This window comes from Balearica regulorum, chromosome 3 (assembly GCF_011004875.1).
Source record: "Balearica regulorum gibbericeps isolate bBalReg1 chromosome 3, bBalReg1.pri, whole genome shotgun sequence".
NCBI classification, from domain to species: Eukaryota; Metazoa; Chordata; class Aves; order Gruiformes; family Gruidae; genus Balearica; species Balearica regulorum.
Genome location: NC_046186.1, coordinates 90,032,366 through 90,049,938, shown reverse-complemented (window position 1 = coordinate 90,049,938; position 17,573 = coordinate 90,032,366). Strand labels below are relative to the sequence as shown.

Here is a 17,573-nt window from a genome sequence, read left to right as displayed (position 1 = left end):
ACAAATAACCTAACTTTAAGTAACTTAAAATTCAATGATTTTAAGGAGATTTTGCTTCCAGCACTCTTCATATTAAAAATGGAACGGATTTGGGTCAAAACGTATCTTTACCAAATCTCTTCTAGGGTATTTGTCAGCAGCTGTTCTCAGGTGGCCATTTACAGCTATCACAGGCTAAACCTAAAAAGAATAATGAAATCCAGGTCCCTGAAAGAATGCAAGATTCAGTAATGCATCTGGAAAAAGGATGGAGAATATGAAGCACACAGAACTCAGCAGAAAAGCAGATCTGCATGCTTCTTTTTATTCAAGTGTTTTGAGATCTATTTTTTTATGTACATATATAGGTGTATATATATAATACTTTCCAACTTTAGCAGCTGTTGTTTAATGCTAGCATTCTATGTACAAGGTAAAACAGATACTTCTTATAACAAAATCTTGTTTAGTCCGATGAGGGGCATAATGCACTCAAGCAGATGCTTAGCTCACTAAAGCTGTTCCTGGTGTCTTTAGTGTTGGGTTTTCTCTCAAGTTTTAGTACTTTTAGTATTTTGTGACTTTAAGTAATCCAAGATTTGCAACAGCTAACACCACAAACTTTGTAAAAAGTTCTTTTTTTATTATTTTTAATTTCTTCCCTTAATTGTCTTCTTTTTGTTCCATCTTGTCACCTCAGGCCTCAAAAGTAGATTGAGACATCTCTGAAGAGACATTATTTGGAGACATGGTGTATTTCACAACATGTGCATCTTTTTTAAAAAACATGAAGCAAAACAGAGTCACCCCCTTTGCCAATTTCCAGGCACCAACAGTCAACATCAAGCATTTCTATAAAGAAATCATTATGGCATGCTTTTTCAACACATCAGTTAACGAAATAAACAGCAGCTTTATTGTAAGAGAAACCACAAAATGAAGCAAAACAAAGCAACCAAAAAAACTTCCTCACATATGACACACTTATGCAGAGGATCTATTTATTCCTGAGCAGGCTGGCAAGTATCCATTGGTTGTCAAGTTGGGGGAGAGGGAGGAGGAAAGAATTTTAAGCTAAAAACTTTACTGACTGAGAAAGACACAAAACCCAAAAACATTGAGGCCTTTGGAAAAAAGAGAAAGAATTATGAGAACTATTTTCAAACTGAATGTGTTTTACTGATCAAAATGAGTATTTGGTAATGATGATAAAGTTGAGTATTAAAGAAGTGACACAAGGTATTCAGGAGCCAATTCAACTCTTCAACTAACAAAAAGACTGAAGACTTTAAATGGAAAAAAAACTGTTTGAAGAAAAGACATGTTTATCTCTTTGAGCCTTATCTTCCAGTGCCTTCATAGACACAGTATACAAATCTGGGTATAGAATCAATAGGAATTCAACCTAGAAAACAGGTCCTTTATTTTTATTAGTACTCCTTATATTTCAATCTAATCTTTAAAACTGGCAAAATTATTTGTGACAAGTATTTAATGTTGAGATTATAGGGTAAGTTTCTTTTACAGGATTTGTAAAATACATTCTCATCTGTTTGAATGCAGATACATCATCACAGAGGAGACAGTGCATACAATTTACACGAGAGATTTGTAGTAAAATTGAAAGATACACAACAACCAATGCCTCAATATAATACCAACTTGGAACTCAGATGCAAGTTTTTCAAACTGTACATGTATTTTTAAAAAGCCTTTTAAAATGTTTATATATTGAAGCATTTTCATTAAGATCAAACGCTTATTAAAAACAGTAAAATTATAGCACTATGGGAGAATATCTAAGCTACATGAACATTAATAATTAAAACCAAATATGAAATATTAAATTACCTGGATGTTTGTGTTAGATAACAGGGATAGGTAATACACCAATTACTTATACGAAACCATCAAAGAATGTGGATTTGTTCATGGTATGAACAATACTGTTGAATAATTCAAAGTTACTGTTTTAAAAGAAGTCTTGAATGCTGACTTCCACCAACACTGTTCTGGAGCGCTTCCTGGAGAACTCACTTGAATCTTTTAGTCCACAACCAACTATAATCCTTTTTGCATCTCTGCTATAGGAACTAAGGATGCTTTTGAATATGGATTCCTTAAAACTAGGCTTATTTTATTTACACTATTCAAAGTTTACTTTTCCTTCCAACAACAAAATGTGCAGGAGGATTTACTACATGCTATACAGTGTAAAAATAGACTTTAAAAAGCCAGAACAATGCGAGTAAAACTGTACAATGTTTGTTCCCTGCTCCAGTTCATTGCACTATTAAGTTAAAATGGATGACTTGTCATGCCCAGAAGACTTACTGTAGGATCAGAAAATCCACACACACACACAGAGGAGGTAAATGCATACTGGTTTAGGTATAGTGCCAAATGAAAAAATACTATGAGTAATATCCATGGAAAGCTTCTCATCGCAGTAAGGAGCGTGGCTAATTCTGAAAGGCAGCCCTCTTCATGTAGGACACAGTACTGCAAAAGAACCGCAAATACATCTTGATAAACATCAATGAAGTTAGTCTGTATAAAATGTATTGTGTATAATAAAATACTTAAATGTTGAATTCTACCCTATCAGTAACACAGTAAAATCTAAAAATAAATTGAAACTGGCAATTAAGATAATATCCTCTTCTCAAAAGGTAATTAAGTGATACAACCCACTATCTTTAACTAGTATTATGCAGAAATGAGTTAACTAAAGGTCATGTCTTAAACAGTGCTTTTTGAGGTGTTCTATTAGAAAACAGAACATTAAATAAAAGGTGACGCATGCAGTTGTATTTTAAAAATATGCACTGACTATTTGAGATTTTAACTCTACTTTCTAATTCTGGTGTGTGTACTTGAATCACTCAGTGGGAAGATAAGACATGTCCTTCACGTGTTTCTCATTCCTGTTTCACATGTAAGACACAAACCTCAGAGCAATCCAGCTTTCAAACCAATGCTAGCACAACACAAAAGCAAATAAAGAAGTCAGGTGCAACAATTAAACAAAAACTTCAAAGGCATGAAAATAAATGTTCTTGCTATCTGAAATACTTGCATAATTTAAAAATAGAACCAGGGGTAAATTCTTGCTCTATTAAAACAAAAAAATTATTGTTTCTTTAAGCTTGTACTAGAAGCTTGGAAGATCAGATATGAAATAGCAAAGCAAGCTGAAAGATGATTCTGCGTTCATGACATCTACATTCAGAAAAAAAGCCTGAAAGAAAATAATACTAGACATATTTCATGCATTTTACTCAGTAGTAATGTATAGCATATTATTTTTAGCACTGTATTTTTATGCCACAATTACTATTTAAGGACAATTGGGAAAGAACACAAAGCTTAGCAATAAATGCATCTCAGAACAGTTTACTGTAAGGATACATCTGATTTCAAATGCATTTACTTCAGCTATAAATACATACATACTTATATATTGTTATATATAATAGTTATGTTTTAAGAATGTGACAATTATTTACTTACACATGTTCTCAAATTAAAGAAAAAAATTAACTTTGCAGGAGTACAGGAGTACAGTATTCAGTTTGCGTATCATACTGGTAGTAAGTTATATTAAAAAATTATCCCAGTACATTAACTTATATCTTCCAATTTTGTAAAAACTGGAAGTAAAAACGAATAATGTTGAAATAATGTGTCTCAATGTGATACCAGACAACTTATCCCTAATCTTTTGATTCTGTGTGTATCTACAGGCTAACATTTCATACATCTCATTGATTTGTTCTGTAAGCAGTAAATCAAGGAACCCTTGCTTCCAGCAATTTTCCTCAGATATTCGTCCTTACCCCCGTAACAATCAAACTAGGTAACTCCCCTTCCTACCATGCCTTCTTCAGCTTCTACTTTAAATTCACTATGAACTCCATCCAGCAGGTCCTCCCCATATTGTTCCTCTGTCCTCATGCCCCCAAACTGACAGTGGCTACTGTAAATGCATTCACCCATACGTGAATACATAGAAGCCATCTGGCCAACTGGATCTTGGCTTTTAAAAGCCAATAGCCTTTAGCTCAATAGAAACAGTGGTTTTGGTCCTTCTCCTACCTAGATGCAGTTCCCTATGGTACTCGTGAAATGCAGTTATTCCTGTAACCCTTCTTTCTGTCTTGTGGAGTTGATATTGGCAATTATAACTTGTGAAGCTGAAGAGACAGACACCATGACTGCACAGAGGCATTTTCTGCAGAAAACAGCCTAAAACTTGCGTACTTCAAGGATAACAGATGATACTACTTATTGCATTATTGTATTTGGCAAATAAATCACAATGCAGAAAGTCATTACATTACACATGTGAGAAGAAAGACTGAAAGCTTCTGTAAAAAAAAATAAATTCAATGGGTATACTCAAACCAAATGTGTTTTCATCTAAGGACACGGTACCTATTCTTGTTGCAACACCTAAAAAAAAAGCAACCACAAGATATGACAAAACCATCTCCATCTGTGCTCCTTTCTTTACAGCTTAAATTGTGCACAAGAAACTTGGTTGCTTACTTGCTTGTATTTCAACAGAAACAATGTTTTCAAAGCACATTAGATTTGTTAAACCATCAAAAAAGATCAGCAGAAAGATGAGCAGAAACAGCATTTAAATACAGTGAGCTTACTAAGCTGCCAGCTTCAGTTCAAAAGCGTGCTTTCTAAGATCAAGAATTTCAGTGTTGGTTTGATATTTCTTCCCCTGTCAGCAAATGCATTCCCCCACCCTCCTCCAAATCTCAGTTTCTACTTTATAGAATCAGAGAAGCATTTAGTTTGGAAAAGACCCTTAAGAGTCCAACTGTAAACCTAATGCTGACAAGTCTGCCACTAAACCACGTCCCCAAGCACGACATCTACACATCTTTTAAATACCTCCAGGGACAGTGACTCAACCACTTTCCTGGGCAGCCTGTTCCAATGACTGATAACCCTTTTGGTGAAGCAATTTTTCCTAATATCCAATCTAAACCTTCCCTGCCACAACTTGAGGCAGTTTCCTCTCATCCTATTGCTTGTTACGTGGGAAAAGAGTCTGACACCCATGAGCCCTAGTGATAAAATATAGTAATGATATTAATATATTAAAAATATATTCAGAAAAAATGTAAGCACAATTACAAATGCTTATCAATTGCACATTACCATCTATTTTCATTCTAAATCTATAAAACAGAATACGAATCATACGTTGGTGGGAGAAGAACTACAATACACTTGCAAAGCAAATCACTAGGTCTCTTTCATTATTACTAACTTCAGGATGGAAATGTTCACTGAAAAGTAAGAAGAAACAAAACCCCACAAAAAGAAAAAAAATCCCCCTTGAAAATAATTTAGGTTGCATCAAGAGTATCTCATGAACAAGAGAAGCTACTGCATTGTACAAGAATCTACATGGAATATGTATGTAGTCTGGCACTGGGACACTTACCTTTGCGGAGGTACTCCCTATGGAATAGATCCGGGGAGAGCTAACTGATCACTGGAAAGAGGGACTTAAGCATGAGGACAAAATGATGATATTTTTAACATTTTGGGGGATGCAAGGGGGCAGTAGAAATTGGGAAAAGAGGATGTTTTAAAGAAACAAACACCAGAAATAATTTCAAAACTAATAATCCTATTCATAAACACATACGGAGCTTTCTTTTTTTCCCCTAACATGAAATGCACTGAGTTGCACTGGACTTTTTCGCTTCTTTATAGTATCACATTTGCACATCCTGTGCTCTGAGGATTTCTACTCCCAGCGTTTCAGAAGCATTAGCTGGTTATGGAAAAAAGTGCAAGAATGATCCATGGTAACACAGTAGGTCAATAGCAGATCTGATTGCAAAACTCTCCTTCAAGTTCCAGTCCAATGCTCCAGCTCTTGGCCAAACTGCCTTGCCAAAACAAATTTACTCAATCATTATTAAACGCAGGTATTAGTATTATGCAGTATTAGACAACACACGCGGAGGGAGGCGGTGTGTGTCTTCCTACATGATCCAAATTTAGTCTTTTGCAAATTTCAGAATTATTCTGGCATTTAGTTCATGATATTCAAGATGGTGACACTTTTACAAAACACCATGAAATTCAGAGAAAATACAAGCTTATTTCACTGTCTTTTTGTTTTATCAGAACATCAGTGAATTTCACAAGATTTCTTGTTAAATCAACACTTACTGCTCAATCTTATGGTTTTATTAACCTTTCCAGGTTCACAGCATTATTCTTTTATTTGTCTCATTACATTATGGCAACAATACTATGGCAATTGTTAGAATCACTTTTTTCCTGTTTTTTCCTTCAGCTCGATTCTAAACAATTTAAGTAACTTTTCAACAGTAACCAACAGTATCTGGGCAAGTTTATTACTAATTCTGTGGAAAGCCATAACACCCACATAAGGCTACTATGTTCTAATTTTTTAAATACCATAGAATAAAAAGACAGTGCTGTTTAAAAAAATTGTTAAGGACTTGTAAGATATTTTTTTTCTTTGCTGTGTAAAGTGGGATATAGAACTAGAAAGAAGGTTTTACCTGTGCTGACAAATGCCACACTAACCTGATTTCCCATAAAGCTACACATATCCTATTGTCACATATAATTTACTGGTGCTTTTTGTTGTAAGATTGGAAAAAAATAATACTCAAAGGAACAAGAAGTTAATAGATTTTAACAGAACTAAGTATCTTTGGTGATATAATTCACACATTTTAAAGTGTCATTTCTTGATTAACGCTTGATAAAAAGAAATGGAATCCATTCAGTCTAGGACAACAGCTGGATCATGGAGTATAAAAAAATGTAAAATGAATATAATTATCACTATACCATACGGATACTTATTACTGGGTCCAGAACTTAATATCCTCCTGTTTCTTTTGGAAAACAAATTCAAACCCCTAAATCCTCATAATCATTTTCACCTTGCCAAGACATTTTTTATCTTTCCAGTGAAGACAGCAGACTCCCTAAAAAGTAGTCACTCCTTTTATTTTGAAATTCAGGGAGTAGGTTGGAATGTCAGGTACAAACGCTGAGCTGAAAGTTGCTTCAAGTGATTGTTTAGAATCATCTGATCTCCCTTTAACAAGCTTTAAACATAATTTTCAGACAGTAGACAGGTGGCTGGGAGTATGTCGTGCCATGTATGAAGCCTCACTGAGGCTTCAGGCCAGAAGTTTTAGTGGCAGAAAAAGAGAAACAGGTAACTTCAGAAACAATTGGCAGACTTTGCCTGTTCCACAGGATAAATCTACATTACAATGTAACACTGTCAGCTGAGCTATAAATCATAGAATCGTAAAACAGTTTGGGTTGGAAGGGACCTTAAAGACCATCTAGTTCCAACCCCCCTGCTACGGGCAGGGACACCCTCCACTAGACCACGTTGCCCATATATATTTAACATAATCTAAACATAGCAATATGAAGCTTAGTTAAGGCTACATTGAAAGGAAGAGTAAAATTCTGTGCTCACTAGCTTGTACGACTGCTTGCCGTTGTGCAAATGGACCCACAGAAAAGTGAGAAAGGCTTAGTTCTGTTCAGTGATGAAATCATGACAGCAGAAGGGAAATCACCTTTTCCTTTTACTATGAGTGATACGAGTGATTACTTTTCATACTCCAGTCTTCTGTGTTTTACAATTTAGAGACAACAGTGCTTGTATATGAAGACCTGTTTGATCCAACACATTAAATGTCAGCATGATGTTTTTGTAATCGTTGCTTCTAGCTAGTAGAACATCCCTGGTGATTTTAAAGTCATGAGCATGCAGAGGCAGAGGTAGAAGGGAACCTCACTATCAAGCTTCCTAGATCATCCTGTCATATGTTCAGCTAATCTACTCTTATAAGCCTTCTATGCAGAAAATTTCTGTTTCTTCTCAGTATCCTAGTAATCTGAAAGTTTTTCTGGATAGCTACATCTAAAAATAAGAGCGGAGACTGTAAAGAGCACAATTCATTCCAACCAGTTTCTACCAGATGTATTATGATGAAAAGCAAACAGCTTTAATTATTGACAGCAGTTCATCCTTTTTGGACAAAGACTCACAAAACTAGTTTAGTGCCATCACCCTTAAAAAAAAAAAAAAAAAAAAAGATCTTGAGCCTAAATGTCTCTCAGCTCATAAGTAAATACATCTGCCTAATTTAAGAAGGATTTTCAGAAAGGGTAAGTAAACAATGGAGCAATCAAAGGAATCAACTGAAAGGATCTCTGCATTCTTATTGTATGTGGTAGTTCTTTAACCCTACATGAAACCTAGAAATGAGCCTCTTCTAGGAGGCTCTTGTCAGAGCTTCTAGAATACTGCACGGCTTTCCTTTCAGATTTTCTGAAGCAACATCACACTAATTTTCATCCATAACTTTAACCTGAAAGTACTTTCAAATCTCTGCAAGATGAGAGTGATTAGAAGTCTGTGTAAGAAATACAAAAACCCGTAAAAGTCATAGGGAGGGAATTACGTCAAATGATTGTATTTCAAAAAACAGTGAGACCTGGAAAGCATGATACCAAAAGAAGAGAAAATCTTTGCAGCCCATGAACATGAAACAGAACGTAATACGCATTTGGGTGGCAAATAAAAAGGCATCCATCATCCTTTTGTACATCCATTTGTTCAGATCTTGGGAGTTTGATGCATATGCTAAACACTAAAGAACACAGTATCATTTATACGTCAAGAATTAAGTAAGAACATAAGCATTAATAAGATCTAAGCAAAAGTGAAGTCAGAAGAAAAACACTTAAAAGTAATTTAACAACCTGGAATCTACCTGGAACAATTCCATAAAGCTAAAGCAAGCGGTGATTTTCAATGTCTGACGTTCTATTAATATAGTCAATGTATAAGACTGGAAAATAAATCATTAGTATACAAATCTTTTAAATAAAACGTGAAGAAGATGTAACAAGTAAATGCAAAATAAGTATTGGTCAGAAGGTAACACTGAAAATGAAGCTATAAGTACTTTATCTAGCAAGTCCATGATTATAATAGGCAGTTTGAATTCTGATTCTGAAAAACCCGTACAACACAAGTTTTTAACTACACCCATTTAACTTTGTAAGCCAGACTGCTCTGCTCCTGCTGATGTCCTTCAGCTATTTGAGTATACACCCACATACTTTGCTATATTATACTATCACAAACAAAACAAACGTTTTATTTATGAACTATATGCTCAGAAACCTTGGACAAAATAGAAGACAATATAAATGAGAGCTGTGTTTGAGAGAAGGGCAACATAATTCATGAACGCTGCAGGACTACTCTTTTCAAACACACCTTGTATGTACATTCAGTTAATTCAGAATAAAAAATGTTTCCTGCTATGAAACATACTCACCCTTTAAAATATAGTCTGTTAATAAGCTTGGCACTTTCTCGCTATCCTCTTTCATGGCATGCAGGACTGAAGTATGAAAAAAAAAATCAGATATTTAGTCATAAAGACAACACTCTCAAAACAAATACCACAAAGCTGTTTCAACTACTCATAGCAATATTACTACCAGATTAGCAAGAAAATTCTTAACTGGAATATGAAAAGATACGATGAGACAGATCACATCTCCACCTTTCACTTGTGTAATTCTCACTGAACTCTGCAGTAGATGGATGCAAGATACCCATTCTACATGGTTAATCGTTACAGTAAAATGTCATCAGTCATAAAAAAAAAAAGCACCTCTTCCCTACAATAAAAGCTCTCCAAAACAAAGTCACCACATCCAAATCTAAAATATGCCAACAACTGCTGGAGGGTTGGAAATCTTAGGTAAAAAAAGTATGCTCCATTACTTAATTTATTTCCTTGATCTTCAACCCAAATCATGGAATAATGACACTTTTCTGGAGCAACACTGCTGTGAATGATCTGATGAAAATGTTAGTGGTTTTTTTGCCCTGAAATGGTGAATGTTAGCAACTTAGAAAAATCTTAAATATGATTGAACTTGGCATTAACTTAGAATAATGCCAAAATGCCATTTTTTGTGACTTTTATCAAATCAAAATTGTCTATCCTTGCATATTTCTGAAGAAGGGAAAACATTTCTACTAGCTCAACTTGACAAATATAAGCTTGTCTGTCACTCCATAAACACCACCAATGACAATCCATTATGGAGTGCTCTGGACATCACTGAAAGAATCAAGAGTACAGAATTACACTGAACAGCAGTATTTCATAAGCTCCAAATTCCTCATATGAGACTCTGAACTTGAAATATAACAAGTGTGTTATTTCAATTTTTATGTTGAAGTAAGATATCAGTGTTCATAACTATGGAATAACACACAGCTTTGAAAGAAAACCCAACCAACCCACCCCAAACTGCTGCTTTACTGCCTGCCTTAACAACAGCACAGAGAGTGAGTCAGAAATCTGAAACTGAGTCACAGGATCAAGTTCCAGTCAGCCCACAGAAGACAATAGTGTTAATACTCTTTACAGTGCATTTGTACAAGACTTTTTGATAATAAACTGTCAAACAACACAAAACGTTTTCAGAAGGCTTTAACCTCTCTCTGCTTACCACTGAATTTTTGAGAATATTTTCAAGTGCAATTTAAATATGGCAAGAGGATAAAAGTTCTCTGCAAGAGTAAATGTAAAACAAAAAATGTATTTGTCACAGAGTGAGTATGAATTGCCAGCTAAGGGTGTCTACTGCACAAAAATAAAAGGAATTAAACTCTTGCTTAAACATTTAATTTACTCCAGAACGTGCACAATACTTTTCTCTCTCCAGGAAACAACCAATGAGCCTTCTACCATTCCTCAGCCACCTGTGGAATCACAGACCTGTGTTGCTAGAAAGTACCTTAGGACGTAGTTAGATCCAAAGCCCTGCACTGTGATCTGATCAAATACATTGACGCAGTCTACCATCTATTTTTAAACTGTTCCTATAAACCTCAAATGAAGGAGATGCCACTGACTCCCAGAGATGCTCTGCTGTATTTAACAACCTTAATATTTTTTTAAAAATACAACCTTATTTTTCATGCAAATCAGAATTAAAAAACAGAGGACTTAGAAATATTTTTGAGGATCTAGCCTAAAAAGATGTGAAGGAAGTGGAAGTCAAAGCACTGTCAAAACCGTTTGGTTTATACTCTCTAATTTTAAAAATTTATTAACAAACAACCCCCAGACAACCCAGAGAGAAGGGCTATTTTAAAGGCAATCAAGTACAACCATTAGACGACTACTCGTAAGTGTCCCAACATCCACTCCAACTTTTTAGAGTCGTTACAATAACCTCAATAAAGAACAGCAAGTTTAAACGAACAGGGGTATATCAGGTACTTCAGACAGTACAGCCAACTTCCATGACATGCGGTATTTACGTAAGGCCCACCTGTTGAAATAACATGAGAACATTTACTTTGGTATGTGCAAGTTTCTAGCCTTCAGGGTTTCAGAGAACAGCTAGAAAGGAAACATACCATCAAGGCTCAGAAAACAAGTAAAAATTGGCCAAAATGCACGGTTAAACATCATGCAACTTTACCTCCATGCCATAGGGTAAGGAGGAAGAGATAACCATACGATTCATTGATTTTGAGCAACTGCAGTTGGAAACACAAAGAAGAAAGGAACTTCATATGCTCACTTTTGGTTAATGTCTGAAGATCTTCAACAGATGGGGGCCCATTTTTCTTCTCATAAGGAATGACGGTTGTTAAGTACTGTCAAATGAAAAACAGGGTTACCTGGCAGTCCTTTCATGCAATTTATGTTGCTTGCATTTAATGTTACAAAAAATTGTAGCAATTGAAATTGCTAGCCACAAATAAAAGCTCTTCAAAAGACCGTATTTCACAAGAGATTAAGATTATAACTCTCCTATCCCAAAGCTTTTATAACAGAAGGCAACTTCTTGGTTTTTTGTTGGTTTTTTGTTTTTTTTTTTTTTTTCCCCAATTTATGTGAACATAATGTTAGAAGTCATGCAGTTAAACACTAAAAAAAAAATAAATATTTTAAAACTTGGAGGTCTTCATAGTAAAAAGTTTCTCTGTTAGGTTTCTTTCTCTGAGCCTCCAATAGTAAAATCTTTCCTTTCCTCCCTCCAGCAGTCAACCAGAAGTCCTTCATGTATTTAAAGTACTTCTTACAATGAAATAAAAGCAGGAAGAACTACCTTCCCACCACCTCCCCTCAAACAACACTCTAAACACAGATGAACAATTTTCATGCTTGCTCTTAAAAAAAGAAAGTATAAATATCATGCGAGTGTTACCAGTTGTACCCAAAAATCAGAAAGTAACTCTTTCCAGTAAGTATATTAAAAAACAACAATCACAAAAAAAATCTTTCCAGATAAATATTGATATTGCCTTCAAATCATTCAGGAAACTGGTAACAGTCAGCTTTTTAAAAGATTCCAGAACATAACTGATAGAGGCTGTGGGTATGCATGAAGTAAGGCATTCAGGTTTGTATAAGCATGCTAACACGTATTTGGGGGGGAAAGATCTCAAAAAAAGCCATAGAATTTTCTCAGTAACTGTGTAACTCTTACTAAGAATGTTAAACATTCCAAAGACTTTGACAGAATAAAGAGTGTTGACAGTCCCAGCACCAAATAGTCCTCTGCACAAAGAAAATCAGACTGCACTACTTAGGTCAAAATGAAAACAGATAACTTTCGCCTTCTGACCCTATACACTTCCAACCAAAAGGTACAAAACAAGCCTAATTAAACATGAGAGCCCACCATTTGTTTATTTCAATTTTCAGTTTTATTAGTCAAGTATGCAAAAGATTGTTTCAAACTAACTCTGCTTTTGTTCTATTTTCTCTTTACTGAAATCTTACCTTCCTGTCAGCTTTAAAAAAACAAAATAACCCTCCCCCCCAAACAAAAACACCAAACAAAACAAAAAAAACCCAATCAAAAACTTTTCTTAGATCTTTAAGGATTTTCCTATCTGGAATGCAGCCAAGACTTATTTTCAAACTCTGGAAGCAACCCTGTTGCTCTAAGATTGTTATTAAATACATTTAGGCCACATCTTACTTTGCAGCCTATATGAACGCACATCCTTCTTAAAGAGGGCAGCATTTCAAAAGCACTGAAATGGCAGGAATTTTCCCTAATGAAAAAGCTTCCTGAAATCACCTGCCATTCAATATTTAAGAATTTAACAGGAACTTTATTTGGGGTTCACAGCTACAAGGCAGTAGGCAATGCAACCCTCTGTCTCTCATTTAACTTGAGAGATATATGGTTCTCCACATAACAACTGGGAAAGACGTTATGTACACGGTCTCCTTCTCTCCTAGGAGCAGCAGTTCAGCAAGAGTCAAGTGTAACTCAGACTCTGGTGAAGAGGTTCACTTTCCAGAAGGAGATTTAGTGCTGCCAAATGCAGCTATAACCATTGCCATGTTTAGAGCAGGCTCATGCACCTCATGCCCAACCATACCTTCTGCCTAAAAGCCAGACTCAATTCTGTATGACTTAAGGGAACCTACTGTATGGGATGTACTAACACCTCACCAAGACCTAATGCAAACATAGGGTGTTTTTCTCCCACCCTATTCCTTCAGCATTTTCTCACATGCGTTTAGCACAGCAGAGGAAAGTATGCAATGCTTCTCAGGAAACAGTCAATTTTCAATTTCTTTTCCAGCAGACGTAACCAACAGGTATCATTAGAGATTTGTGCTCTTAATAAAATTACCAGAATCAATAGCTAGATATAAGGCTCTCAGATCTGCAAATGTCAGAGATGAAAGTAGATCTACTAACTCAAAAATCAGATCTCAGGCTGTCATTTCCAGCTGTCAGAACTAAGTGGCATTCTACCCTTTACGTAGACAATAAATTACTAGGACATGTTTCCTGGACCAAATACCAATATTTCCTGTTTTCCTTCTCCTGTAAACTCCACCTTCCATTTTTCCTCTGTAAAAGTAATAATAGAAAAAACCAAACTATTTTCTTTCTAAGTTTCCAGAAATCATATTGTTGTTCTCATCAATACTTCACTGCTGCAACGATAAGTCTCTCTAATATCACCATAAAAACTCATTCCCTGAATTGCTGTGTGAAAGATAACGTATTATGAAAAGGAAGAAAAAAAAATGACTAAAGTGTAGATTACTGACATGCCCAAGTGTTAAGTCTACTGTGACCTCTAAATTTTTGAAGTAGATTTGACAATATGATAAGCAGCAATTCCCACTGCAATTTGTAATCACCCATAAAAAGTGACTATATGCCTAAAAAATTGAAATGAAGATGACTATCTTAAATTTTCTGATCACAGAAAGCCCTACCAACATTTCAATGGCTTTTATGCAGTCAGTGTTTTTTCCAACTGCATTATCAGATGGGAACAGGTAGTTCCCACTGAAACTTCTTCTTTAAACACTGAAAAATTCCAAGCCATTTTCACTTGTCACACACACACAGAAAAAAGGACTAAAATTTTAAAAAGAAAAATACCCACTATCAGAGTAATACTACCCAGAAAATAGTAGAGGTGGTAAATACCATTAAAATTAAAGATTGAAAAAAGTTCTGAAATAACTGTACAAACTTTTCATAGACTTTACGCTGTGACTTTATGTGTATGAACTTCTGCCTTCTAAGGTACACAAGAAATGGTCTGTCCTTGCATTTTTTTTTGGAGCACAACTCCAGATTGGTAACTAACTCTTCCCTGCTATCAGAAAACACCTGAACATGAGTTTAGAATGAAAATAACACCCTGAAAAACCACTTAAATATTCTGAGAGCAACACTAAGCAACTGAGCATCTGATACTTTTCTTACTTTGCAACTTGCTGCAATAAGAAGATGACACCAATATTTTAAAAGCAAGGCCAGTGTCTGGTAATGTTACAAAAAACAAACAAAAAAACCCCAAACAAAAAACAAATGCCATATAAAAATGGATTTCCAGGACTAAATCAGAAAAGAGCTGGTATCTCTCCTACCTTTCTCCCCTACTTTTCATTTTAAGGTCTTGTTATTTCCATGATTGGCTTTAGAATACAGGAAGGGAAAAAAAAACCATAACCCTGCTAACAAGGATATAGTATAAGATAAATCAGTGGAAAACTATGATCAACATGAAGAATAACATCAGTAAACTAACTCAAAAAAAATGACTGGAAGAGCTATCTAATTGTTAATATATGATTATGCTACTTATGTCTAGAAAGTTAGGTGGCAGTCAAAGAAGAAAAGGTATATTTGGATAGAGATATGCATATAAAAGAATTCTTTTAAACAAAAGTCAGAGGAGCTGGCCTTTTTATGGCCACTTTATGAAAATACATGATATTTATTATATCTAAAGATACAGGTATACAGCTGTAATTTACTATTAAATGGTAAAGATAGCAAAGAAAAAAAAAAAAACAGGACAGCTATTACTTTACCAGTATTGAAATAATGTAGAGTGATAAAACCTGTTAAGCTCGCTGTATGCACTTGTTCAGGATCCCCAAATTCAGGATTCAGGAATTCGTGATTCAGGAATGACTTGAGAGGAGTTGTTCTACCTCCTGAACTCATCTTCTACAGGATACTCCAGTCATCTTCCAGATAAAAGTCTAATCAGCAATGACTTCTAAAGTACCAGGCTCTTTATTGCCTCAATAGACTTCTCACGGGGGGGGGGGGAATAAATTCTGCATAAACTATAATGGGTGGGTATGCATTAAATAATGTGAAATACCAATATTTTGTAATGTGTGCCAAAAGCCTAAACAAAAGCATAAGCGTTAACACTTTACCAAAACACAGAATACATTTAATAAAATACATACATACTTCTGAAACAATTAAGTATTACTTTGAAATAAAGCATAAGAATCTTGCTACCTAGGTATATATAACATCTACAGTGATAGCCACTGAAGCTGGGTCTCTGTGCTGTATATTTCAACATTTAAACAGTCAATGAAAAGACAAAAACTTGCCAATAGCATATGTATTTTATATCAGTAATCTGCATTGTACACATCATGCAGTTTTCAAAGGCAAAAAGACATACAATTGAGACCATGCATTTTCCAGATGCTACTGTGGTTTTAGATATATCAGCTCTGAATGTCTGAACAAACAAGAAATCAAAACCTTTTTCAGTTGTAGATATTACCCAAGTCCTTAATGCTGAAGGCTGAAATGTTATGTCTAATCTGATACGTATTCTTCGATTGGATATTAATTTTTACAGACATGCAATGTATTTGAAGCATGCATTATGCCAAAACAGACTTTTAGTCTGGGGTAAGAAATAATGGTTATTATTTCAGTGCATCAGGATATCAAGTCTTGACTGTCTCGAGCTGTGGAGGAGAGAAAGAGACTGTAGGCTGATTAGAGTCCTGAGGCCGGGAAAGAGTACAGATTCCAACATTTTTGTTCTATTTTTTCCTATCTCAGCATTTATCTTCAACTACTGTCAATTTTCAAGATCTCAGCTCCTACCAAAAGTGCAGGCAAAGAATAAGGAGAAGAGAGAAGATAGCCCAGCACCTGTTTCTCTCCACCCGAGTTCCCAAACGTGTGGCGGAGGCCATTCTGTATGACATTTGAGATCCCTTCCATGCTGAAGCGCTAAAAGTAGTGAAAACATAGCAGAAAGAAAAAAAGGGACAGATAAAAGTTCAGAAGACTATTAATCAGCATTTATAAAGATTATTAAAGACGAATGACAAAGACAAGCTCTAAGATGTATTTCAGCACATTTCTATTTTTTCATTCACCTACTTCATTTTTATAATTGAAAGAAAACCTTATAATGGCAGTTAAGAGGTATATCTACATAAAAATTTAATCAAACAAAATCTTCACACTGCAGACCCAATAATCAAAACTTGCCTTTTAAAGCTGTTTCATTTTGAAACGTAAAAAATAGTATTTTTGAAAGTTTAGTTCACAGTACAATCTCCTTTAAAATTCCTGTTTGAGCAATATATGTTTAGAGACACTGCCGATACAAATTTTGGAGATTTTAAGCATCTATTAGAAACACTGTTCAGATATAGTACTTTTCAGCTCTACCTCTTTAAAACATTTTATGCTTTCATGCTTCCTTTTCCACAACTGAAGCAACAATTAGTATTCCACATTTTTTTTGTAGTATGATAAAATATACATAATTAGTTAATAATGCACCCATATTAATTTCAAGCTCCATTACATGGAATCATGGAATCCAAATAAAGGAAAATTAATATACAACCCAACCACAGTTTTTTTTTCTTGAACTTTGTAATCCTTTTTGCTTGCTGGAGAAGTAAAAAAAAAAAAAAAAAATCAAAATAATTTTGAAGTTTACCATGAGATAGAAAAATCAGCAACTGACAAGAACATAAAAAGAAGCAGCTGTAAAGCTGCTGACACAGGGCAGTATGATGCACACACCTCAGCATGCTTATCTGAATGTATTTATTTATGGGAGGGGGAATAAAATGTGCTGGAATACAGTATTCATTTGCTTTCTAAAGCACAACAAGGTCAGTAAATAGACATAGATGTTGCCAAAGCCATCTTAACTCTTTTAAGATATCCTA

The 17,573-nt window shown here is 35.0% G+C and overlaps 1 protein-coding gene across 2 annotated transcripts in view; it reads right to left on the bottom strand.

Annotated features, from left to right (window-relative positions):
- Positions 1–1,378: 1,378 nt before the first annotated feature.
- FEZ2 (fasciculation and elongation protein zeta 2) overlaps positions 1,379–17,573 on the bottom strand; it is a 28,466-nt gene continuing 12,271 nt past the window's right edge. Inside the window, exons 6-9 of one of the 2 annotated variants that reach the window (XM_075748870.1) lie at positions 16,534–16,614; positions 11,647–11,722; positions 9,372–9,437; positions 1,379–2,481 (exon numbers count right to left, since the gene is read on the bottom strand). In XM_075748870.1, the coding sequence (XP_075604985.1) occupies positions 2,465–2,481; positions 9,372–9,437; positions 11,647–11,722; positions 16,534–16,614 (240 nt within the window). In that variant the 3' untranslated portion in view covers positions 1,379–2,464. The remainder of the gene's footprint in view (positions 2,482–9,371; positions 9,438–11,646; positions 11,723–16,533; positions 16,615–17,573) is intronic. The other variant, XM_075748871.1, reaches the window with a different exon arrangement.